We start from the raw sequence: 24,714 nt of genomic DNA, 5'->3' as shown, positions 1-24,714 counted from the left end.
AAACTAGTAAGTATTTTCTACTAAAAAACTACTTAACTTGCAGTCTAATACTATATCACTCCCTCTATCCACGAAAAATAGTTTCATTTTTTTTTATTCTGGGTTGTCCACAAAAATAGTCTCGTTTCTAAAAATGAAATAATTTCTCTCTCATATTTTACTGACTTTTTATTGCTTTCTCTTATATTTTACGCACTTTTTTTCCCTTCTATCTCTTATTTTGTGAATATTTCATTAAAACTCGTGGCGCCCACGCATGAAACTCGTGGACGGAGAACATCTAAATAGACCGAACTTACTTGGCAAATCTAATTCGTACCATGTCCTTAAATTAACGAGGCTGATACCATGATTTATGTGATATAGGATATGACTTAATCATGTCACTAAATCATGATAAAATTTCAGCTAACAAGTCAAATTCTGTCTCTCCATCTTGTATAAGTCGAACTCACATTAATTAATGTTGATTTGAAACATTAAACTATTCAATCCATGCAATTTGGTTGTTGTTGATTTGTTAGTTTTGATTTGTCTTTGACAATCTTCTTTAACCACTTCCATTTTCAGACTAATTTATCAAAAGTCGTGACACCAATTTCAACATATATTTTGTTAATTAGTGGCCTTTAATCTCACTAATTAGGTTTAATTAGCTTTTTAACGTCTAAATATGGTAATTAATCAAATCGAAACCCACGTTGTCTCTATGTTGGGGCCCATGTTCATGCATGTTATCTAGAAAAAAAAGGTGTGTATATTACTATTAATTGCTGTGATTTTGCTACGTTTTGAATTTTGATTGGTGATGGAGCTAGATTTTTTGTTTTGTTGGAGATGGTATATTTTTATGTTTAATTTTGTTTAATATTGATGTTGAAGTATTGTCACGTTGTGCCATAATAAGTGTGCAAGAATAATAGTATATCATGTAATTAGTGGTTCAATAAATAAGAAAATAAATTATGTAATGATGCAAGTTATTAAATGAGCATGTGCAATTTATGATGTTGTGTGGTAGCTAGCTGTTCTGCTGTTGCAGCTTAAATGCTAAATTAATATGGAAGTGATTAAATTTTTTCAAATATTGTATAGTAATTTGCTATTCGCATACAAAAAAATTCATTATATTCGCTCTTTAGAGTTACCTCCAATCCTACAGTGCAACGCTTTATTCGCAATACATTGACCTTAAAAATAAAATTATGAAAATTTTCCCCATTTTATTTTACCATCTTTAATTAATATCTTAATTTGATATGTAATTGAATATGTTAGTATATGGTACTGATAAAATGCAAACTTATATATTGTACAAACTCAAAACTCTTCAACACAACTTCAACACAGTTTCAATACAATATCAACACAGTGTAAAATTTCAAGATTTTAATGTCAACACAATATCAACACAATATCAACACAAAGATTAATCATTGACTACCGTTGAAATTCTGTTGACATTTTCCTGTTGATGTTTTTTTGTGATCTGTTGATATTTTTCAATAGTCCAGATCATAGTTTTGAGTTTGTACAATATTTAGAGTTTTCATTTGATCACATCCCTATTTGTATAAGGGTAAAATTATCTACCTTCTTAGTATATAGAATTTGGCGACCATGAACAGTTAAAAAACTTTATATCTCTTTAATTAAATTTAATTATTCATTAAAAAACAAACAAACAATAGGGTGTACAAGAATAAATACATTAGACAAAAACATTTATATACCCTATTTTGAAGGCAAAAGTATATGAGAGTAATACAACCCTTGTACTAAAGTTACACCAAAATTTATACTCTATATGAAAGCAACTCATGAATTAATCCTACAACTATATATAAAAACGTTGTAGTAATAACTACACCATATCTCCTCTAGGCACTATATATACATTGACATTTCAATAAACAAAACAACATATTTCATCCACTAAAATAACAACTTATTGATGAAAATTTATGTATCGGTATTATAGTGATTTCGTCGATAACACTGTTTTCCGTCGGTGATTACTGAGGAATTGCACCCTGTCGATAAACCACCCTTTTTTTTTAGTGATCAAATATATGTACTCCAACATAATCAAGAAGAATTCATCCCAATTTAAATGTACAACACAAATTCTATGACTAATTAAACAAATGGATATTTCCTGTTCCTAAGTAGATATTTTTTTCAACTTATCTGATTACAATTGATATTTGTGCATGTTTGAGACCTTACATATGGGTTTTACACAAGGGTCCAAATGTGAGACTGTTGGTAGACCGTTAGAGACGTGTTTGAAACGCCGCATCTTCGGCGGAGTAATTCATGAATCTGGTCTTCTTTTTCATAAAAAAACAAATCCACGCAGGCAAACACGCCGCAGACTTTCGAGTGAAAAAACTGGATTTATATGACTGCATAACTAATCTATATCCAATTACACACACATATAAATAGAGTATTAGTACTATCAATTAACATCACAAAACAATTTCTAATTACACACTTCCTAGATCCAGTAAATCAACTAGATCACAAGGTCTAGAGACTCACAAGACTGGAAGTCTGGTCGTTGGTACGCAAGCAAACCTTCAAAACCCTCAACCACAGATACTAAACTAGCACAGGGAAGTAGGGATCGATCCCACAGAGATGGACTCGTAAAATACATGCGTAGAGAATTGGAAACTATTTTTGGGTTGGCTGCTGCCACGCATATTTTGGGTTGAGGAATTTAACTAAGTGAATTTGGAAATAAAGTATGCTATGCTAACTGCTAGATCTAGGCAAAAAATGAATTATGTATAAGAACTAAATCAAATCAACTACTAGATCTGGGACTTCTACGAACATCTCTAGACCAAGGAGATTAAAACAAGTGGGGACCAAACTCTGAAAAAGGTAAGTACGGACAGAATCGAATCTGCAGCCTAACTAACTAAAGCATCAACTGAAAATGACTTCATCTTCTTCAACGAACACAAATAAATGCAGAGATCGAGAAAAACAAACTCAGATGTAGATTGGAAACATAATTTTAACGGTAAACGAAACAACGACGGAAATCACACTACTAGACGAAGCAAACCAAGCAGAACAAAATCCCCATAATCTCATGCACAAATTTCACCTCCCCTGTTCAGATCCACACTTCGGATGCTAAATCCACTCCGGATCCAAGCATCCGAACAAAAATCCAACCGAACACAACTTCAATACCACGATTCTCGAATCTCCTAAAATATTCAGCAACAAATTCAAGAGAACATCTCAAATAAACAAACCAAAATAGCAAGCATCATAATAATCAACACGAAATCTAACTTCATCAAAGCAAATCAAATGTAAACAGAACGGATAAACTGATTCAGCAACAAAACAACAAGCTCGACTTCCAAACGTGAAGTTCGAGACTGAACTGAGTACCAAACAGAAATTTTAAAAGAACAATTGTTTCTTCGCCCTCAAGGGACGGTGATGCACTGATACGAGACTCCTGAAAACGAAAACCACCCCAAATTTCCCATATCCCTAGTGTGTGTGCTAAGAGCGTGACTGTGTGTGGAGTGTAACCGATCTGCCATTCTTGTTGCGCACTCCTTTATTTATAAGCTTCGAGGTGGGGCCCAGCGAGGTATTGATTGACTTGATTGCCCTCAGCTTTTGGCTTCCTTCCTCTAGCTTTTCCTCGTGATTCCGTTCCTGCTCCTCGCTAGATATCCTCCTCCAGCATCTCCTGGATCTAGCGCTACACACACACCTGGCTTAACAAAACTTGTTAGATCCAGCAGAAATGTGATGTTTTTCACTACATAACCAATGCATGAAATTAGCCTTATCAAACTGCTCACACTTAAACCATACTTGTCCTCAAGTATAAAGACAAGAAGAAAAGAAGAATAAGGCGAATTTCAAGCATGGTTATCCCCTTGACCGACTCTACAGACTCTAGACAAAACTCCTACACCTAGACACAACTGAGGCAAAGCTAGACACTAAAACAAAGAGTACATAATCACATAGGATGAAAACATATAAACACATATGCATGAACTGGTTTCAACTTTTAGGCAACCGTCCCCACAAGATTAAGATCAATCCAACAGGCTGCACTCCTCCAAATAGGCCCTTTTCTCCCCTCTACCTAGCCAATCTGTCAGCTCGTCAAGATAGCCTTTTACTTCCCCAATTGTTAGATTCACTCGATCGCTCATTCCTTACCAGGGATGTTAGGACCGATTCTCTCTTAAGTTATTGCCAAACCACTGAAACCTCGGGTTATGAGAATTCCTCCTTCTATCCTCCGTCACTATCCCCCTTTTTTTCTTTTTTTTTTTTTTTTTTTCTGGACTTCGTCCAGCTTATACCTCCTTGATTTCCTGGACTTCGTCCAGCTTATACCTCCTTGATTTCCTGGACTTCGTCCAGCTTATACCTCCTTGATTTTTTTCTCTCTTTTTATTTCCTCCTCTGGACTTCGTCCAGCTTATACCTCCAGATTTTATGATTATATATTTTCTCCTTTCCCCCTTTTTTATTTATATTTTTTTTTTTTTCTTCTTTTTCCTTCAGCATTCAGTGGCAGACTTTTGACATATGTTAGCTCTAAGTGTTATCACAGGCTTATAACTCACCTCTAGAGTAGGGCTTCACAACTGAGCAAGTAAAGGCATTTACTATCGTTCTCGCTTCATTCAGATTGGTTCGGCTTACTAAAGAATCAGGCTTCTAAGTTGGAATACCTCCTATTTTCAATTGCTCTCCCTAAGGGAATCTGCCGTATTATATCCACTAGTTCATGCGACACACCCCTAGACCTACGACTCCTCAAAGCATAATAACACTGCATTGATTCCTCTCCCCCTCCCACTTCACTCAAGCTTGTCCTCAAGCCATCGTCGTGAAGGGGGGAAAACAGAGAATTCAATGCAGAATTAAACAACAATTTCACTTCTCACACTTAGACCGAGCAACGGGCTAAGTGGGAGAAGAATAAACCAACAGAAAACATAGAACTTCTCACACTTAGACCAAGCATTGGGCTAAGTGGGAGAAGATAGCATAAAACACAGCAACGCATGGAAATAAAACACAGAAAAAGAAACACAAAAACTAAAATTTACTTGGTCTGGGGAAATTGCTCATTTCTGGGGCTGGCTCCCGCGAGAGCCAGACGGTGGTGGAACACTGGGGCGGTTTGTTTTCACTTTCTTCTTCGCTGGTTGCTCCAGCTCTTCCTTTCCTTCTGCAGCTTGATCGAGTCCTGGTTTCCTCATTAGCATTTTCGTCCTCGGTGGATTTGGAACTTTCTCGGGAATAGTCGGGGTGGTCAACTGCTGGAATGGCTTGATCGAGGGACTGCTGTGGATGATCTTCTGTGCCTCGCCACTTGACCCAGGAGTCGACTTCGACTGGGTCAAGGGAAGCGTCTGATGCAGCCATTTCAACATCCGCGTAGATATCTCCACAGCTTCCGCCACTCTTTCACTTTGTTTGGCACATTTCGTGGCCAAATCTGCTACGTTGCTGCTCAGAACTTTTACTTCTTCCCGACTCCCATTGAGTTCCTTCCGTATTCCCCCGAGTTCCTTCATCATCTCCTTTTTCATCAGTTGCATTTCCTTTTTCATGTCCTGCACCTCCTTCCTAAGCTCTTCCACCTCTTCACTTGGCATGGCCTCCTCAGCTTCCTCCGGCTCCGCCTTCGCTTTATCTCCCAGCGAATAGAAGTAAGTCTTGTTGCCTTGAGTTTGCAACAAGCCCTTGTTGAAGAAGTAGTCTACGCTGAAAACCTCTGGGCGGTCGCACATCACGTATTCAAAGGCATCCTTGTTCAATGTAGGCCAGTAGAATCCACTGTCTAAAACTTTCCTTGCGGTTCTCCTTGGTCCGAAATGCCCTCCACACGCCAAGGAGTGACAATGATGGAGTACATCTCTTTGTTCCCATTCAGGAATGCAGCGTCGAATTATCTGATCTGCGCACATCTTCCAAAGATAAGGATCATCCCAGAAGTAATATTTGGCTTCGCTTTTAAGCTTCATCTTCTGGGCCCGGGAGGCTTCCTCTGAACTTGGCACCTCTCCCGTGACCAAGTAATTTGCCAGGTCTGCGTACCATGGTTCTGCGTTACGTACGCGCTTTCCTCGATCAGATTCTCCTGGACCGGTTAAAACTAAGACAGATTCCCAGCTTATCGGTCTAGGTGGTTCGTCCATATAGTACAAATGCTCTTCGGGAAAAACATCGGGAATAGCCTCGTCCGTATCTCCTTGATGAATTCTACTCAAGTGGTCAGCCACTCGATTCTCTGTTCCTCTTTTGTCTCTTACTTCCCAATCAAACTCCTGTAGAAGTAGGACCCATCGAATTAGCCTTGGCTTTGATTCTTTCTTAGCTAGCAAGTACTTTATTGCTGCATGATCAGTGAAAACAATAACCTTTGACCCAAGAAGATAAGGGCGGAATTTTTCGAACGAGTAGACGACAGCCAACATTTCCTTCTCCGTAGTATCGTAATTCTTCTGAGCTTGATTTAGTGTCTTGGACGCATAGAAAATTACGTAGTTTTTCCCATCTATCTTCTGCCCTAGGACGGCTCCCACAGCGAAATCGCTCGCGTCGCACATTATCTCAAAAGGGTGATTCCAGTCCGGTGCCCTGATAATTGGTGCGGACACTAGTCTCTCCTTGAGCAATTGAAATGCCCTCTTGCATCCCTCATCAAACTCGAACTCCACATCGTTGTGCAGCAAATGAGTGAGTGGTTGCGCAATTTTTGCAAAGTCCTTGATAAACCTTCGATAAAACCCTGCGTGACCGAGGAATCCTCTAACTTCCTTTTGATTTGTAGGGTAAGGTAGCTTTGCAATCACTTCCACCTTTGCCTTGTCCACTTGTATTCCTCTTTCAGAGACCACATGACCTAAAACAATCCCCTCAGTTACCATGAAGTGACATTTTTCAAAATTCAGAACTAGATGTTTCTCTTGACATCTTTGCAGCACTAGGTCAAGGCTGGCTAAACAAGTGTCAAATGAGCCTCCATATACAGTGAAATCATCCATGAATATCTCGATGCACACCTCTAGTAGATCCGAAAAAATACTCATCATACAACGTTGGAATGTCCCTGGTGCATTACATAGACCAAATGGCATCCTTCGGTAGGCATAAGTTCCAAAAGGGCATGTAAATGTGGTCTTTTCCTGGTCCTCTGGGTTCACGAAAATCTGGAAATAACCGCTATATCCGTCGAGGAAACAGAAATACTGTTTGCCAGCCAGCCTCTCTAGCATCTGGTCAATGAATGGTAAAGGAAAATGATCCTTTTTGGTGGCTTCATTTAGTTTCCTATAGTCGATGCACATCCTCCATCCAGTGACCAGTCGAGTAGGCACCAACTCGTTCTTGTCATTCTTCACCACTTGTATTCCAGATTTCTTCGGTACCATGTGAACCGGACTGACCCACTCGCTATCTGGAATAGAGTATATGATTCCAAGGGACAGTAGTTTCAGAACTTCCTTGAGCACTTCCTCCCTCATGTTTGGATTCAGTTTCCTTTGTGGATCACGCCGAGCCTTTGCCCCTTCCTCTAGTCTGATGTGGTGCATGCAAAGATCAGGGCTAATTCCAACTAGGTCAGAAAGTGTCCACCCTATGGCCTTCTTGTTCCTCCTTATTACTTCCAGCAGCGCACTCTCTTGGTCTTCAGTCAAGCGGCTGTTAATTATCACTGGACAAGTTTCTCCTTCCTCCAGGTATGCATACTTTAAATTTTCAGGCAAAGTTTTCAACTCCTTCTTCGGTGTGATGGCTTCCTGAGGTAAAGGGTTCTCCGCCTTACTTCTTGGCGCCATTTCCTCTAGATTCGCTCCCTCGTCTGGGCTCTTCTCCTGAACAGATCTGGCTGATTGGAATGATAGTGGCTGGTGGCAGAATGCCATGATCGCTTCATTGATCTGATCATCTGTCAAGTCCTGTGTGAAAAAAGTTTCACACCATCCTGTCACCTCCTTTTCTACAGTCTGGCTCAGCTCCGAATTGTCAAACTGTTCCTGCATTAGTTCAGTCTCAAGATATTCTTGGACTAGGGGGTTAATTACATCTACAACATGCAAGTTTTCAACATCAAGCGGTTTTTTCATAGCTTCTTCAATGTTGAAGGTGTATTTCTCCCCATGATAGTCCAGGCATATGGTTCCATCAAACACATCAATAACAGTCTTCGCGGTGCGAAGGAAGGGTCTCCCCAGTAACACCCCACTAGACTCAGCAGATTCATTACCCCTCATTTTTATCACATGAAAATCAGCTGGGTATAGGAAATCATGCACTCTGACTATGACATTTTCCAATACTCCCTCAGGCGATATGCATGTTCTATCGGCCAACTGAATCACTACTTTAGTATCGACCAAACTGACTCCCACCAATTTTTTATATATTGACAGCGGTAGGACATTTATCGAAGCACCTAGATCACACATGGCATGCTCAATTTTAATATCACCTATAGAAATAGGAAGAGTGAACATACCTGGATCTGTACACTTTGACGGCATCCTCCTCTTTTGTATCACGGCGGATACATTTTCTCCTATAACAATCTTCCCATCAGGTTTGGTTTTTCCTGCTATGAATTCCTTGATGAACTTGCTGAAGGTGGGTATTTTCAGAGCCTGCAAAAAGGGTAGGTTAATCTCCAGCTTACTAAATATTTCCACAAGGTCCTCAGTATCATCTTTCTTTTTCTTGGCTTCTCCTCGATATGGGAATGGTTTGGGTCGCTTTACTGCATTCGTGGAACTCCCTGCTGGGGCTGCACCTGTCTCCCTGCTTCCCTCTTTAAGTTCCAACTCAGGTTCTGGATCAAGGAAAAATGGGTCACTTAGTCGAGGCATAGATCCCCTTAAATCTCCCTCCTGGAGGTCATCCTGTATAGGAATTTCTCTGAGTCCAGGATCATCTCCTCGAGACTTCTGATTCCCCTTTTCTCCGTTCATCTGTGAGGGTGTCTCCTCGTTTATCACTTGCTTCGGTCCTTCATAGCCTTTCCCCGATCTCAAGGTAATTTGACTAATATTTGCTCGGTCTGGTGGTTTGACAGTGGCAGGCAATTTCCCTTCATTTCCCCGCATTTCGTTCAGCGACGTGGCCAACTGGGACATCTGCTTTGCCAACATGTCCATGGCAGACTTCTGCTCCTGCTGGGCATCTTGAATTTTGTGCACCACGTCATTGTTAGCCTGCATGTTATTCTGCATGTGTTGTTGGAAATTTACCAGGTCATGCACCATGTCATCAAGATTCCGCTGTGGTCGGAAACCTTGAATTGAACTGGGATTAAATCCTTGATTTTGATTGGTTCCAACCACCTGGTTCTGGCGAAAATTTCCCTGACCTCCTTGATTATTGTTGTACTGGGTTGCTGGACCTGGGTGACTCTGTTGGAAATTTTGATTGTTTCCTGAATTGTTCCTCTGATGCGGTGGCACATAAGAATTCCCTTGGTTGCTCTGGTTCCTGTTGTTCCAGTTATGCTGATCCCCTTGGTTACGGAAATTCCAGTTGTTCAGCCCCTCTTGCTGCTTCCCTGCCCAGTTAGAATTATGCTGTGGTCCTTCCTGATTCCGGCTGGGCCATGTCTGCTGGTTCTCCGCTGGACCTGGGTGTTGTGACTGTGGTTGTTGGTTCCCTTCAGCCCATCTGAAACAAGGATTGTCCCTCCATGGTGCCTCCTTAATCTTCCACTGGTTCCAGTTGGTATTTTGATTACTTTGATTCCAATTCCCCATTGCATTCACTTGAGCTTGGAAATCTCCATCGAGTGAGGGATTATTGTAAAATTGAAGCTGATGTTCCTCTTGACCTGGGTTTTTTTCCTTATCAGTCGACCCAGGGGTATTTTTCTTTTCAATGGCATTTAGCAGTGCCTTCTCCAGTCGATCTATTCTGTCTCTAACCTCTTCTCCTTCTCGTTCCTTAACTGTGTTCGCGGAGCTTCTCCTCATGATAGCACGCGGGCAGTCATACGCCTTCTTCGCGTCGATTAATCTTCCCAGAATCTCGCGTGCCTCGCTTGCCTTATTCTTGGTGAAATTCCCCCCGCTCGAGGAATTCATTAAGTCCTTGGACTCAGGATTTGCCCCTTCGTAGAATAGATAAAATGTTTCAGCCTCCGTCATCCTGTGATTTGGGCAAGCGTCAAGCAGGCCTTTAAACCGAGACCAATATTGGCTTAAAGATTCATCGTAGTCCTGCTTACACTCTTGAATTTCTTTTTTCAAAGCGTTTGTCTTATTGGACGGAAAGAAATAGTCCAGGAACTCCAATTTGAAATCCCTCCATGTGGTGATCGAGTCAGGTGGAAGCCTCAGCAACCAAGTGTTTGCCTCTCCTTTCAATGCAAATGGAATCGCTCGCAGGCGATAGTCCTCCTCGGTAGTTTCGTTAGGCCTTTTCTGGATGCTACATAGCTTACTAAACTCGTTCAAAAACTCATAAGGACACTCATTCCTCCGTCCAGAGAATGTAGGTAAAACGCCCAGCACATTCGTCTTGATCTCAATAGACCGCTGACGTTGATTTGACACTATGGCATGAGCTGGCTCTCCGTCGAGATGTGCAGTTAGCGAACCAATCTCTGGGTCTAGGTCCACTAAGTTTGCCATTACAGACTCCTCTTCCTCCCTTTCCGAATGCTCAGTTTCTGACGACGACCGTGAATCCTCTTTCCCCGATGAATTCCACTCTTCTTCACTCCCTGATTCAAACGGAAATGGATCTACAGTTGACAACCCCGATCTGGTAGTTATGGCGGATGTTGATTCCTTAACTTGCCACTTCAACTGCACGTTCCTTGACCAAGATGGGTTGCTCCAGATTCCTGACCTTGAGCCCTTGCTCATAAACTGCCAAAAGCGAAATTCAAAAGATTAAAACTATTTACACCAAATCTCTAAACACATAAACAAACTACGCCATCCATCCCCGGCAACGGCGCCATTTGAAGAGTTGATTTTCTTGCTTGCTGTATCCTATCAATTTCTAATTACACACTTCCTAGATCCAGTAAATCAACTAGATCACAAGGTCTAGAGACTCACAAGACTGGAAGTCTGGTCGTTGGTACGCAAGCAAACCTTCAAAACCCTCAACCACAGATACTAAACTAGCACAGGGAAGTAGGGATCGATCCCACAGAGATGGACTCGTAAAATACATGCGTAGAGAATTGGAAACTATTTTTGGGTTGGCTGCTGCCACGCATATTTTGGGTTGAGGAATTTAACTAAGTGAATTTGGAAATAAAGTATGCTATGCTAACTGCTAGATCTAGGCAAAAAATGAATTATGTATAAGAACTAAATCAAATCAACTACTAGATCTGGGACTTCTACGAACATCTCTAGACCAAGGAGATTAAAACAAGTGGGGACCAAACTCTGAAAAAGGTAAGTACGGACAGAATCGAATCTGCAGCCTAACTAACTAAAGCATCAACTGAAAATGACTTCATCTTCTTCAACGAACACAAATAAATGCAGAGATCGAGAAAAACAAACTCAGATGTAGATTGGAAACATAATTTTAACGGTAAACGAAACAACGACGGAAATCACACTACTAGACGAAGCAAACCAAGCAGAACAAAATCCCCATAATCTCATGCACAAATTTCACCTCCCCTGTTCAGATCCACACTTCGGATGCTAAATCCACTCCGGATCCAAGCATCCGAACAAAAATCCAACCGAACACAACTTCAATACCACGATTCTCGAATCTCCTAAAATATTCAGCAACAAATTCAAGAGAACATCTCAAATAAACAAACCAAAATAGCAAGCATCATAATAATCAACACGAAATCTAACTTCATCAAAGCAAATCAAATGTAAATAGAACGGATAAACTGATTCAGCAACAAAACAACAAGCTCGACTTCCAAACGTGAAGTTCGAGACTGAACTGAGTACCAAACAGAAATTTTAAAAGAACAATTGTTTCTTCGCCCTCAAGGGACGGTGATGCACTGATACGAGACTCCTGAAAACGAAAACCACCCCAAATTTCCCATATCCCTAGTGTGTGTGCTAAGAGCGTGACTGTGTGTGGAGTGTAACCGATCTGCCATTCTTGTTGCGCACTCCTTTATTTATAAGCTTCGAGGTGGGGCCCAGCGAGGTATTGATTGACTTGATTGCCCTCAGCTTTTGGCTTCCTTCCTCTAGCTTTTCCTCGTGATTCCGTTCCTGCTCCTCGCTAGATATCCTCCTCCAGCATCTCCTGGATCTAGCGCTACACACACCTGGCTTAACAAAACTTGTTAGATCCAGCAGAAATGTGATGTTTGACGGAGGGAGTAGTAATTAATATAATATGGTTCATCATCTACCCCTATAGTCACTCGAACTCTCGTCTATTGATTGGAGGAGAAGCGTCTTACCAACTGAAATGTGTTTCATATCGTCTGATTCCCATATAACCTTTTATTAAAAATTAGATTCATGACTACGATGATTTAAATTTAACGTCATAATAAAAGGAATTCAATAGTACTATATATGCTAAAGTATATATTTAAATTTGTAATGTTGTAAATGACAGCCAACAACCTAGGAGTACTTAATAATAATATTGCGGTAAATATGATTATGAATTACTCATATAATAATGTTCCTATGAAACTACAATGATCCGCATTTCAATTAAACCTAAGTCTATAATTTCATATATTTTATAAATTAGGATTATACTTTGATCTATATCAAAGAGTTTGGAGATTCTTAGTTAAATAAATCCTTAGTTTTTCCAGTCTCTGAAATATACCAAGGATGGTTGGAGAGGTTTTTTTTTAATTTTTATTTTTAAGAAAAGGCCATTGTTTGTTTTCCTAAATATATATGAAATGTTCAAGTTCAATTATTCCTTTATTTGGCTAATACTGTTATTCCTCATCTGTTAATAGAGTTTTTAATTGGATAAGATCAAGGGTTAAGCTAATGATAAATTGATTTTTTTTACTAAAATTAGACTCCATCAAATGTTTGACACGTATTGATATTATCATCATTTTTTACTAAACGCGTGGTTTAGGAAAGATAATCAGGAGAGCGACATAAAATTAACATCTCGAGTTCTCAAGTTAACTATTGGCTAATTAGATTCCAATTAAGATATTTATTAGATTAGAGAATAGTGAAAGATTCTATTAAAAATCTTTGTTGGGAAAATCGATACTTTTTTTCGTTTATTCGATTATAAAGATATACGTTGGTCATATTTTCTAGTCGCATACTCGAGTTCAAATAATAGAGGGAATATATAGATCTTTTATAGGGAGCATATATATTTTCTTAGTAAAATTAATTTCCATTGTGAGTGAATGAACTTTCCATGTTCAATGCATATGTTCTCACATTCTCAACAATAATTTTATTTTATTTAAATTACAGTTTAAGTGCAAGGTCCATAATTCTACCAATAATCAAATAATTCCAAAAATAAAAACTAAAAAGTTTATGTGGGGAAGGGTACAACTAAAGAGGGTGGGGAACATATATTTGTCTTTAGTTGGGATTTGTTGTCTGTGTCTATGATTAAATAATGAAATCAAATACTCTCTGTCCCACGATAAGAGTAATGTTTTGTCATTTCGGTCATCCCATTATAAGAGGCTTATTTCACATTTATCATAAATGGTAGGTAGACCCCACATTCCACCAACTTATTTCAATCACATTTTATTATAAAATATAATATAATATATATAAGTGAGACCCGAATTTCATAAACTTACTGAACTCACTTTTCTTTACAGTTATTAAAACTTGTGACAAAACTAAATAGAACTCCTATTACGGGATAGAGGGAGTAATAAAAGACACAGCTAGCTTTAACTAAAGAAGAGAAAGATTAAAGGACCACTCTCTCTTTCATGTTTGTGTTGGTGTAGTAGTAAAGTGGCTAATATTTAAGGCTCAAATACAACTATTGAGATCTGTTTTTCAATTTATTTATAGAAAAAGAATGGGGTTGTTATAAAAATATAAAACCACTTATATTGAAAATATAAACCAAAAGAATTCGTATTGAAAGTTAACGACTATAATGGTTATACATCTACTAAATTTTGGCGATCGAATTGCTGAAATTAGTTGCTTAAAAAGCCTTGAAATTTAATCTTTTCATTTAGGAGAAAATATTTCTAATATTCTATCCTTCTCCTCCACTTAAATTTAATCTTTTCATTTAGGACAAAATATATATTCATTTTTATTGTGGTGCCTATTTTTTAAATATTACTACTATAATTGACCTAAAAACATCACATTTACAATGCATTATTGTTTTGTTATCATCGTTAATATAATGCTAGAACCATCTTTATTCGTAATGTTGTCTCACATAGTTCTAATTTGTGGGTCATCAATCATAATCACAATATTTGTTTTTTTTTTCTTGCAATCAAAGTTACTACGGTCTTTGAGTTTAGTATTGCATTCGTTGCATTCTCATTAATATATTATTTAACAATTTTTGGTATACACGCCTCCGTCTCTTAAAAATAGAAACTTTGAAAATGACACAAATTTTAATTCAAAATTGGTAAAATAAGAGAGTTGTAGAAATAAAAGTGTATAAGTGGAAAATGAGTTTCATATCATTCAAAGAAACAATAGAAAATTTTATTTTTAGAGGACGGATATTTTTATTTTTATTTTTAGAGGACGGAGAAAGGACGGAATGAGTATAAAGTATACAAACATGGCAAGAGTAGCTTATTAATTTCTCCCAATAAAAAACCACAAATGTCCTTGATTTTGTGTATTGGGCCAATGATTTGATCCAATCTTCCTGCAATCAAGGCCCAAATATTCATTAACCAAATAATTTTGGAAGAGGAAATGAATTGCCATTTGCCACCATATACATCCAGAATTTTTATATATCATGAATTGCTAGATGCATCTACAATTTCCTTAGGAATTGAATATTGTCTGCACGTATAGTTTATATTGATTAAAAAGTAAAAATAAATATATCTAAGAACAAAAGTATCTACAAAATATTTTCACCACCTAGAGCGCGTGAAAACCCCAATAATCAAGTCGTAACATGGACCAAAACATATTGTTTATGAGTAGAAGCTATCATACTTTAAAGTGTATATTCAAAAAGTGGGGATTATATATTTTAATCATGATATAACATTAAAATTTAAAAGATTTATTTAATTCCATTATATCGTTATGGGCCGGCCTGCAACAATGTGAAACCCATTACCATAATTGGGCCGACAAAATTGCAAAAATGAAAATAATCAAAATTAATTTATATGTTATTTTTCAGATATTTAAATAATTAAAAGAACCGAAAAAGAGAGAGCTGTGATTTGAGAATCCGGGCCCACAATATGTCAACAAGCGAACGAAACTCGCCGCCGCCGATCGCCGCCTGCGATCGCCTCTACCGCGCCCTATCCGACTGCCACCGCCGCATCTCAGCTGGACCGACGCGCGAGGCGGCCTGCCGCCACCTCAACCGCTCCCTGGCCGAGTGCATGGTGGCGGCGGCCTGCCCCGACGAGTCCGACGCCGTGCGCACCCTCTGCTCCAGCGGCGGCACCGCCGTCAAGCGCCGCCAGTGCGAGCAAGCGAAGCTCTCTCTCTCCGTCTGCCTCTCCACTCATCAAGCCGAATTTTGAAAATCCGCCCAATTTTCCGATGCCCTAATTTCAAAATTGGGGATTTTATTTGTATGTATGTGTACACGAATTTGGGGATTTTTGAATATGTATGTAGGATTTAGGGTTTCGAATTTGAATTTTATGCTCTTGTGATTTTTTAGGAAACATTGAGCTTAGATTGAAGATTGAAGGTTTTGAGGAAATGCATTCGCCTTCAATTTGTGATTTAGCAGCAAAAATCGAATCTTTTTCAATTAATTCACCAGAAATGGATAAGCAAATTAACTGAAAACCTCATTTCTTGAAATTGTTATCACACATGAACTTGAACAGAGCAACATGAGAATAAATACTTAGGGAACCTGTGCCTGTGTGCGCGGAGCCGAGTAGTCGATGTCCGAACCTTGAACGGGTCGATGCTAGGGTGGTCGTCGTCGTAGTGCCTCTTGATGCGTTCCGTGTTCATCGTGATGCTAACGTCGGGGATCTAGAAAATGTTCTTAGTGTACTCACGTCGTAATTTCTTGTTTCATTTTTAATTTTGTTCTAATTAAGATAACTTCTTTCATTGTTTGAAACAAAATGTGTTTAGTCTCTCTTTTCATGAAAATATGCTACCATATTGTTTTCTCTACATCAATCCACTCAATAATTACATCTAAAATAGTGTTATTCAAGAACGCATTAGTCTTTAACGACACTTAGAGAGTGGAGTGGTAGTTTGAAATTACTCCGCACTAAATAAAGACTTTATACTTCTTATTAGGGACAAATAAAAATGGCAAAATGTAATTCTTATTCTGATACTTATATATGGTAAATTGTCAAAAAAACCATAAAATTTGGCCATGCAACTTTCAAAATCTGTCAAAAAAGTCTATGAAGTTTGAATTTATTCTCAATTATTTTATGATGAAATTTTTTAATGAGATTTTATCTTTATGACAATTCAAAAGTCATACATGAGCATCACCGCCTATGAATTAAATAATGTTATCTATTTATATAATTATAGTATTAAAATCCACGGCTATATTATGATTATTTTTTGTTAGCATATTTTGCAGTTTCAGAAATATAATTTCTTATTCTCCATTTTTTTGAGTGATTGCAATTTGCAAATACGTATGTTATATGTGTGCAATTTATGGCCCTACCCGATTCAAAAACGGAACCATTAATAAAAAGTCCCTTACACTACTTACAATCAAAAGCCCATATATAAAAGATTAATTAACAAAGTTTTACTTAGTAGGAGTATAATTTTATAAAAAAACATGCTTCAGATAATGGAATCAAAATTAAGTAGTTTTCCGATGACCAATCAACCCAAAAGTTAAACTAAATTATTTCTAAAAAAAAGTTACACTAAAGAATTTGGCCCCAAAAAATAAATAAGTAAATTATAGACGCAAAATAGGGAGAGCGGTCCTTTAAAATTTTAAATTGTTTCGTTTTTTTATCTTTTTTCTTTGTATGATAAATCTCACATAATTGAGTATTTCTTTTCCTTATTTTGAGTATTTTCAATTATTTGCACTTTTTTCTGCCTCAAATTATGTAATTAGAAATGATAATTTTTTTAAAAATAGTATAAATAATAAAGTAGTAGTAGCACTATTAACTTTTTAACGCTTTTATAATTTTCTGTTTCTGCCTTAGACAATTCTAATCAACTTTGCTCAGTTGTTTAGCCTAAAATCGTGTCTCTGATTAGACAAATCTTAAAGCAAAAAATTAATGATGAAATTTAACCTTTTTCTACATGTTCTAACGAAGGTAGGGTAGGTATGAATTTATGGAAACAAACCAACATAATATATTTAGAAAAATAAATCAAATCTATGTATTCGATTTGTTTATTTTATTTTATTTTTTTAAATAATTGAACAAATAATTTTCAAATTTTTTAATTTATAATTTCAGACATTTTATACTATAACCACTATACCAAACACATAAACATGCAATCAATTTAGTCATGGTAAATTTGACTATTGGTCAAGGTATATTGACAATTGTTAGGTATTTACCGTTGGTAACTAAATACTTTATTGATAATCTGCCAACCGCATTTAAAAACAAATGTACAATTAATATAGTGGGAATTTACACTCTGTCTAATTAATGTATACTTGCCTATCAAAAACTTCAAAAACAGAAGTATTAATTATATTGTGGGAATTTACATTTTATTTATGTACATTTACCACTAAAAAACTTAAAAAAGAAAAGTATTAATAATATTTGTAGGAAATTACACTCTGTATAAATATTGTAAGAATACACTCTGTCTAATTTGTGTACAATTACCTATCAAAAAACTTTAAAAAAAAGTATTAATAATATTGTGAAAATTTACAATCTGTCTAAATATTATGGGAATTTACACTCTGTCTAATTTATGCACACTTACCTATCAAAAACCTAAAAAACAAAAATATTAATAATATTGTGGGAATTTACACTCTGTAAATATTATGAGAATTTACACCCTGTCTTAATTGTGTACACTTTACCTATCAAATGACTAAAATACAAAAGTATTAATAATATTGAGGAAATTTACACTCTGTCTAATTTATGTACATTTACTTATAAAAAAAAAATATTTAATATTGTAGAAATTTACAGTCTGTCTAATTTGTGTACACTTACCTATAAAATACTATCTACAAGTTGTTGTCTAACTTTGATGCTTTTAGTTATCAAACTGATACTAGTAATTATTAATTATTTCTTTATTTACCTTACAAAAATATAATTTTAAATTTGCGTCTCATCTATCCCTATCTTGAAAAAAAAATACTCATTCTTACAAATATATTTTAGCTTTATGAATTATGACAAAGTAATCCCCACTAGTTTTTACTATTCAATGTAAAGAACACATAAAGTCATAAACACAATTAATATACGTGGTCCTTTTCTACAAAATTTGGTGGAGAATAAATAATTGGGGTTTAGTCGAAGGACAGTAAATTATATATATTGTCATTTTTATATGGCCTTTTGACTATAAAAATTAATAACTCTGATTAATGTGCAAATACTATACAATTGTTCTATTTTAATAATTTGTCAAATATTAGTATTATAAAATTGAAAATTTTAAAAAATAATCACCAAAAAGCATACCCCTCTACTAATTTGATAAAAGAAATTTTATTTTGGGGCAAATTGTCGAAAAAATTATGAAGTTTGATAAAGTTCTGGACAATCCCGTAACTTTCAGAAATAACCAATGGTATCATAACTTTGACAATTTTCTCAATTGTCCCACTGACGTATGAAATTATGCCGAAATCCATGTTTTATTTGCAATTATGTACATATCATTCACAAAAGTATTTTTGGGTTTCAAAACATACACAATTTCCCTCCAAATCGAAATTAATGGGGCAATTAAAAAACTGTCAAAATAATGATATACTCCAATTGGCTATTTTTGACCGTTGTGAAAATGGCTAGAATTGGATTAAAATTTACGATAGTAATAGCAATTTGCCGTTATTATAATTAAACACCCTTCGCATAGTGCATTAAAAACCAAAATCTAAATAAATCACAACTTCGTAAACTCCAATAAATAAATTTTCAACTTTCTATTTCAGCCTTATTTCAAATGTGGAGAAACGAATAATTAAAGAAGAAAAAGTGTAACATGGCCATTAATTAAAAGTTGGCAATGATGAAACATGATTTATGTAGAACATGCTCCCATTACCCACCACAAGAAATGTCTCCTCTCCCTATATATAAGAGATATTTGTAGCCTAGTCTAATCCTATAGAAAAAAATGTTGAAAAACCAAATTCTTCTAGCCCTAGTGTTGTACACCTCACTATTCCATTCTCTTCCAATTTCAAGAAGCCAAAACCATCCAATTTTTTCCTTCAACCAACAAAAGAACCATGAGGGTTCATCAAACCTCATAGACCTCAAATATCACATGGGGCCGGTTCTTACATCCCCTATCAATATTTACATAATATGGTATGGGAAATGGGATCCCAACCATCAATCCACCATAAGGGATTTTATTTCTAGTATTTCTTCGCCGGCCCCATCTCCCTCGGTGGCCGAGTGGTGGAGCACCGTGACCCTCTACACCGACCAGACTGGCTCCAACGTGACAAAAAACGTGGCCCTGTCAGGCCAGTTCAGCGACCACGCCTACTCCCATGGAAAAAGCCTGACACGACTATCTATGCAGTCCATCATCAAGAATGCTGTCACATCGAAAAACGGCACGCTCCCCCTCAATTACAGGAACGGTTTGTACCTGGTGCTGACATCGCCTGACGTCCAGGTACAGGATTTCTGCAGGGCGGTGTGCGGGTTCCACTACTTCACGTACGCGTCAGTGGCGGGGGCCACGGTGCCGTACGCGTGGATAGGCAACAGCGGGGCCCAGTGCCCCGGGATGTGCGCCTACCCGTTCGCGTGGCCCGGGGGTGGGCTGCCGCCGCCGGCGGGGAGCGGGGTTATGGGCCCGCCCAATGGGGACCCCGGGACGGACGGGATGATCAGTGTGATCGCGCACGAGCTTGCTGAGGTGTCGACCAATCCGCTGATCAACGCGTGGTACGCGGGGGACGACCCGCTCGCGCCGAACGAGATAGGGGATTTTTGTTTGGGTGTGTATGGGAGTGGAGCTGGTGGAGGCTATACTGGAAATGTGGGTAAGGACTCAAAGGGCAATGGGTTCAATTTTAATGGGGTGAAGGGGAGGAAGTACCTTGTGCAGTGGGTGTGGGACCCTGTGAGGGGGAGGTGCTTTGGGCCTAATGCATTGGATTAAATAAGCTTTGTACAACTTCTGGTAATCATTAATTTTGAAGACAATTGGTGATTTTTTTTTTGTACAACTTCTGGTTACAATTAAGTTTGATGAGTATTGGTGATTTTTTAGGTGTTTATGTTGATTGATAAGTATACTTGTTATAGAGTTGTAGACTAGTAGGTTTGTTGTCTATATATATGGTCCATTTTGCCATTTTGAAAGTCTGCCAGAAAAAACTATGAATATTGAATTTACTCTCAAATGTTTCATGATTAATTTTGTTAGTGAAATTATATCAGATATGATAACTGAAAAATCATTTGTGAATGTCGTCGATGATAAGTTAATCAATGTTATCCATTTATTTAGAAAGATGTCATTTGGTCGAAAAATATGAACAACATATAGGAATGATAATTTTTTTGATTTAATACAAAATTACATGTATATCTAAATCCGAACAATAAAAACTCTAATTTTTTTTGAATATTTTGCCGCATCAATACATTCCAAAATTGCTTTAGGTTCTTAAATATATACATTATACAGAGTACAGACAGCAATAGGCAAAAGAGACATGATCTCCTTCACTAGATCTTCATAATGCATCAGTGCAATGGATACAATACAGGTTAAGCAGTTTAAAAACGAGGCTCTCAGGCTCCGGGATCAGAGCAGACGTCGCGCTGTTCCATAGATGAATGGTGACTGATTGCTGCATAACTTTGTTATAGAGATTATCTTGGTCGTGTTTTTCGATCTCTGTTTGCGGAGCAGTGAAGTATCTGAGAAAAAATGTTGCAAGACATCAAGAAAATGTTGTCTGAGCGGATAGCACTTCAAGAAACAAAGACCCGGAATTTTAGTACATTGACACTTCAATGAAAATGCAAGGAAACGAGATAGTCTAAACTTATGCCGAGCTGATCCAACCAAAACACTCATATCGGTAAATGTCATAAGAATTGATGCTGACTTCAGTAGTAAATAATCTATAGCAAACAGATCCAGGCAAGTTGGCAAAACGATTATTTTCCTCTCCGGTTATTAATAAATAAGATGAAGTTAGAAAGCAGTGAGAATGTATATACCTAGAGATTGTATTATGGTCGAAGGGGAAGAAGACAGAAGATGGTTGCAACCGGAGTTCAGCATTCACATCAGCAACGTCTTTGCTGCTCAAAAATTGCTTGGCCACTCTAGTTAGAAGATCAGCTCCATTCCACCGCAGCTGGGCATCATCATATGACGCATAAAACTCCTCCAAGCACGATAAGATAAAAGGACTGCGTGGAAATTAAGAATGTTAACTAAGAATCTACTGCTTTATTCGAAGCACTAAGTAGAAATAGATAATGCTGCAGAATGATAGTTGAGACTGAGATACATAAAGAGTGAGTTGAAAAGTTACAAAACACGGAAGCAGAAAGGAAGTTTCTATATTACCTGTGCTTTCTGAACACCATCACCGCACCATTCAAAGTTTTATCACCAAGCTCGTGTTCATATCCAACAGTGTTATTGAGTTCGGAGAGAGGTTTCAACACTACAATGTCTGAATCAAGATAGATTCCACCATACCTAAAGTTCATAAAGAAAAACAAGATATAAGTATACTGGCACATCATGATCTAATCAGGGAAACACTTCCCTTCATCTCTCATTAATCAAGAAATCACAGTACACAAATTTAAGATCTCTTATCTTTTTTCATATGCATATTTAATTAAAGCAGTATTTCTTCATAGAAGCAAAAATTTAAACTAATTGCTTACTTGTAGATGGAGGCTAGCCTGATTAGTTCACTGTAGTGAACTGGGTAATATTTTGTCGTCTTCCACTCATGCCAAACTGAAGCGAATATGTGTGTTGGTGTGTCTTTCAGCAGCTCGTCGAGATTTGGCATCACAACAGCCACTTTATATCTTCAAAGATTTAAAAAGTAACTCTAAATTACACAGCAGAAGCAAAAAAGATGAAACTGCACTTGATCAGCAAGAATATGGTTAACATAAGCATGCCATGGACAAAAATCCTTGATGTTGTATGCCAAACGCATGCATCCCAACATGGAAACACGAAGCACATGCAAAACATACATAATAAAAAAAGAAAAACTTGAAAATTAAAGGAATTTACCCATCTTTCACAAATCCACTAAAGAAATTGAGCTCTATTGTTTCAGAGAACACCACTACACATGCGTCTGGGTGATGATGGAGAAGACTCTCCAGACCCCTCTGCTGCCGAACACCAAACATCCATGGAGGCGAATTCCACACCATGAAAACTCTCATATTGCATCTCCCTCTTCTGAAAAAAGCATCCATAAAATTCCCAAACGACAGCCTTTCATCCAAACCTGGATAATAACCCCACCTCTTGCCATCTGCATAGTATTCTCTCTCTAAACCCTCATTCTTCCTCACCATGCGAATATTGTCATTGGTCAAAGCTCTTCTCTCCACTCTATTGACCTCCTTATCATGTTCAGCACCTCTTTCGCCTATAACGACGTCTTGTGTTTCAGAAACAGCCAATGGCTTCTTAGCCAAGAACGGAGTCCGCTTAAATTCATTTAGTAGACCCTTCAAGAAAATCTTATCTCCTCTAGTTAATCCAGTTACACCTATTCCATCAGGATCCTGCAACATTGGGTTATTCAAAGGATTTAGAATCTCAATGTTCGACTTGAACATCCTATCTCTCCTCAAAAAATCACCCTTCTTTTCGAACCAATCTCCCCACCCTTCCCTCAAAACAGACCCCTTCAACAGCAATGCATCCTCAATTTTCCTCACTTCACTCAATTTTTTTCTCAACTTATCGTCCACCAAAACATCGTCCGATCCAAACACAAGTTTAGACTCATCAATGCCAAAGCCTAAGTCAGACTTATGTTTCAAACTGAAAGGAACATAGTCTTCCCATTCATCAATAGAACGCCGATTGAATGATCTCCGAACGACGCTGTTCACATGGTCAAAAAAGTAACTAGACTTACTGGCAGCGCCCTGATTCTGCACAGTGGAGTCATCATCCTCTTCGTCGGCGAGGTTTTCCTCGTTATTCTTGCTACCGCCCTCTTCCAAAATGACGTCATCGAGCTCGTCAATGCGATCGTCATTGGGATTGGTGGTGGTGAGGGTTTCGGAGTCGAGATCGTCGAGGAGAGGGTTGAAGGAGTTGTCGCGTGAGTGATGGAGGGGGTGTTGGGGTTGCGAACTGAAGAAGGAAAGGCGGCTGTACAGGAGAGACACCGAGAGGAGGAGGAGCACCGCCGCGATTAGGGCGCAGATGTGCGCGCCGTAGCGGGGCCTCCGCCGCGTACGGAGTTGACGAAGCATGCGATGAGGGCAGCGCCAGCAGTAAAATGATGTTTACCTGTCAAAAGGCCAAAGGTAAGATTATTCACCGACTTGAAATTTGCATTGCCATAGCAGTTAATCAGGAAAAAAGACATTTTCACAAAGTTCATCACTCTTGTTATCCACTAGCGGATTTAGGAGAGAGCTGAATAGAGCTTCTGTGTATTTCATCAGAAATTTTTCTAAGTTACATTATCTGAATTGATGGAATAGAAATATTCTAATTCTAGATGAATGTTATCCAATCCTGTGCTTAATACAAGCAATGATTTTGCCTTATCAGATTTTCACAATTCAAAAATAGATAACACATCCAATTTCTGTTATTTTCCACAAACTAAGCCAGCCTAAACCGTAGAAGCAGAAAAACCGATAGAAAGCATAACCTAATTTCACATCAAAACCAATTGATCACAGAAAATCCAACACAAAAATATACAGTTTGATAGTGCAGACACATCATCAGATTTCGCAGTTTTCTACAGAACACTACACATGACCTAAATCATCTCTTCCAACTATGTGAAACAGTGTATGAATTGTGCATTTCAACTTTCCATCCGGTCAATTTCATGTGAAATGGATCGTGAAAATGAAACTGGAATCGAAACAGATAGTTGCAAAACAAATTAGGAAACAAGCGACCTTGATTTTGTGTTTTTGTTTGAGCCTCCTGAGCTGATCCAAGGCGTGAATGGGGATCCGGTGAGGAGCTCGCCGGAATTTGAGATGAAGAAATCAGAGAGAGAGATCGGAAATGAAGGAGAAAGAGAGAGAGATGGGCTGGGCTTTAACATAGGGCCTTTTGCTAAATTGAAAATTGGGGTAAAGAATTAAGTGTACATAGGAGTATTAATTGGGTTGCCTAT

The 24,714-nt window shown here is 37.8% G+C and overlaps 4 protein-coding genes across 5 annotated transcripts; 2 read left to right on the top strand and 2 right to left on the bottom strand.

Annotated features, from left to right (window-relative positions):
• Positions 1-5,135: 5,135 nt before the first annotated feature.
• LOC125188616 lies at positions 5,136-23,075 on the bottom strand. The gene is made up of 3 exons (XM_048085568.1): positions 23,065-23,075; positions 6,435-12,310; positions 5,136-6,341 (listed from the first exon to the last, which is right to left on the bottom strand). Exons 2-3 carry the CDS (start codon positions 10,905-10,907, stop codon positions 5,136-5,138), a joined length of 5,679 nt encoding a protein of 1,892 aa, XP_047941525.1. The 5' UTR covers positions 10,908-12,310; positions 23,065-23,075.
• LOC125203142 lies at positions 15,383-15,894 on the top strand. Its single transcript, XM_048101439.1, has one exon. It carries the CDS (start codon positions 15,419-15,421, stop codon positions 15,707-15,709), a length of 291 nt encoding a protein of 96 aa, XP_047957396.1. The 5' UTR covers positions 15,383-15,418; the 3' UTR covers positions 15,710-15,894.
• LOC125203133 (protein EXORDIUM-like 7) lies at positions 19,463-20,598 on the top strand. Its single transcript, XM_048101427.1, has one exon. It carries the CDS (start codon positions 19,491-19,493, stop codon positions 20,493-20,495), a length of 1,005 nt encoding a protein of 334 aa, XP_047957384.1. The 5' UTR covers positions 19,463-19,490; the 3' UTR covers positions 20,496-20,598.
• Positions 20,929-24,662, bottom strand: LOC125203119 (uncharacterized protein At4g19900-like). 2 transcript variants are annotated; one of them, XM_048101416.1, is made up of 7 exons: positions 24,491-24,662; positions 22,857-23,861; positions 22,617-22,790; positions 22,253-22,402; positions 21,924-22,058; positions 21,569-21,763; positions 20,929-21,262 (listed from the first exon to the last, which is right to left on the bottom strand). In XM_048101416.1, exons 2-7 carry the CDS (start codon positions 23,822-23,824, stop codon positions 21,076-21,078), a joined length of 1,809 nt encoding a protein of 602 aa, XP_047957373.1. In that variant the 5' UTR covers positions 23,825-23,861; positions 24,491-24,662; the 3' UTR covers positions 20,929-21,075. The 2 variants fall into 2 exon arrangements, with proteins under 2 accessions (XP_047957373.1, XP_047957365.1); XM_048101408.1 differs by having other exon boundaries at positions 22,617-23,861.
• Positions 24,663-24,714: the final 52 nt, after the last annotated feature.

This window comes from Salvia hispanica, chromosome 1 (genome assembly GCF_023119035.1).
Source record: "Salvia hispanica cultivar TCC Black 2014 chromosome 1, UniMelb_Shisp_WGS_1.0, whole genome shotgun sequence".
NCBI lineage: Eukaryota > Viridiplantae > Streptophyta > Magnoliopsida > Lamiales > Lamiaceae > Salvia > Salvia hispanica.
The sequence above is the reverse complement of the archived record's forward strand: the minus strand, read 5'-3'. Positions and strand labels throughout refer to the sequence as shown.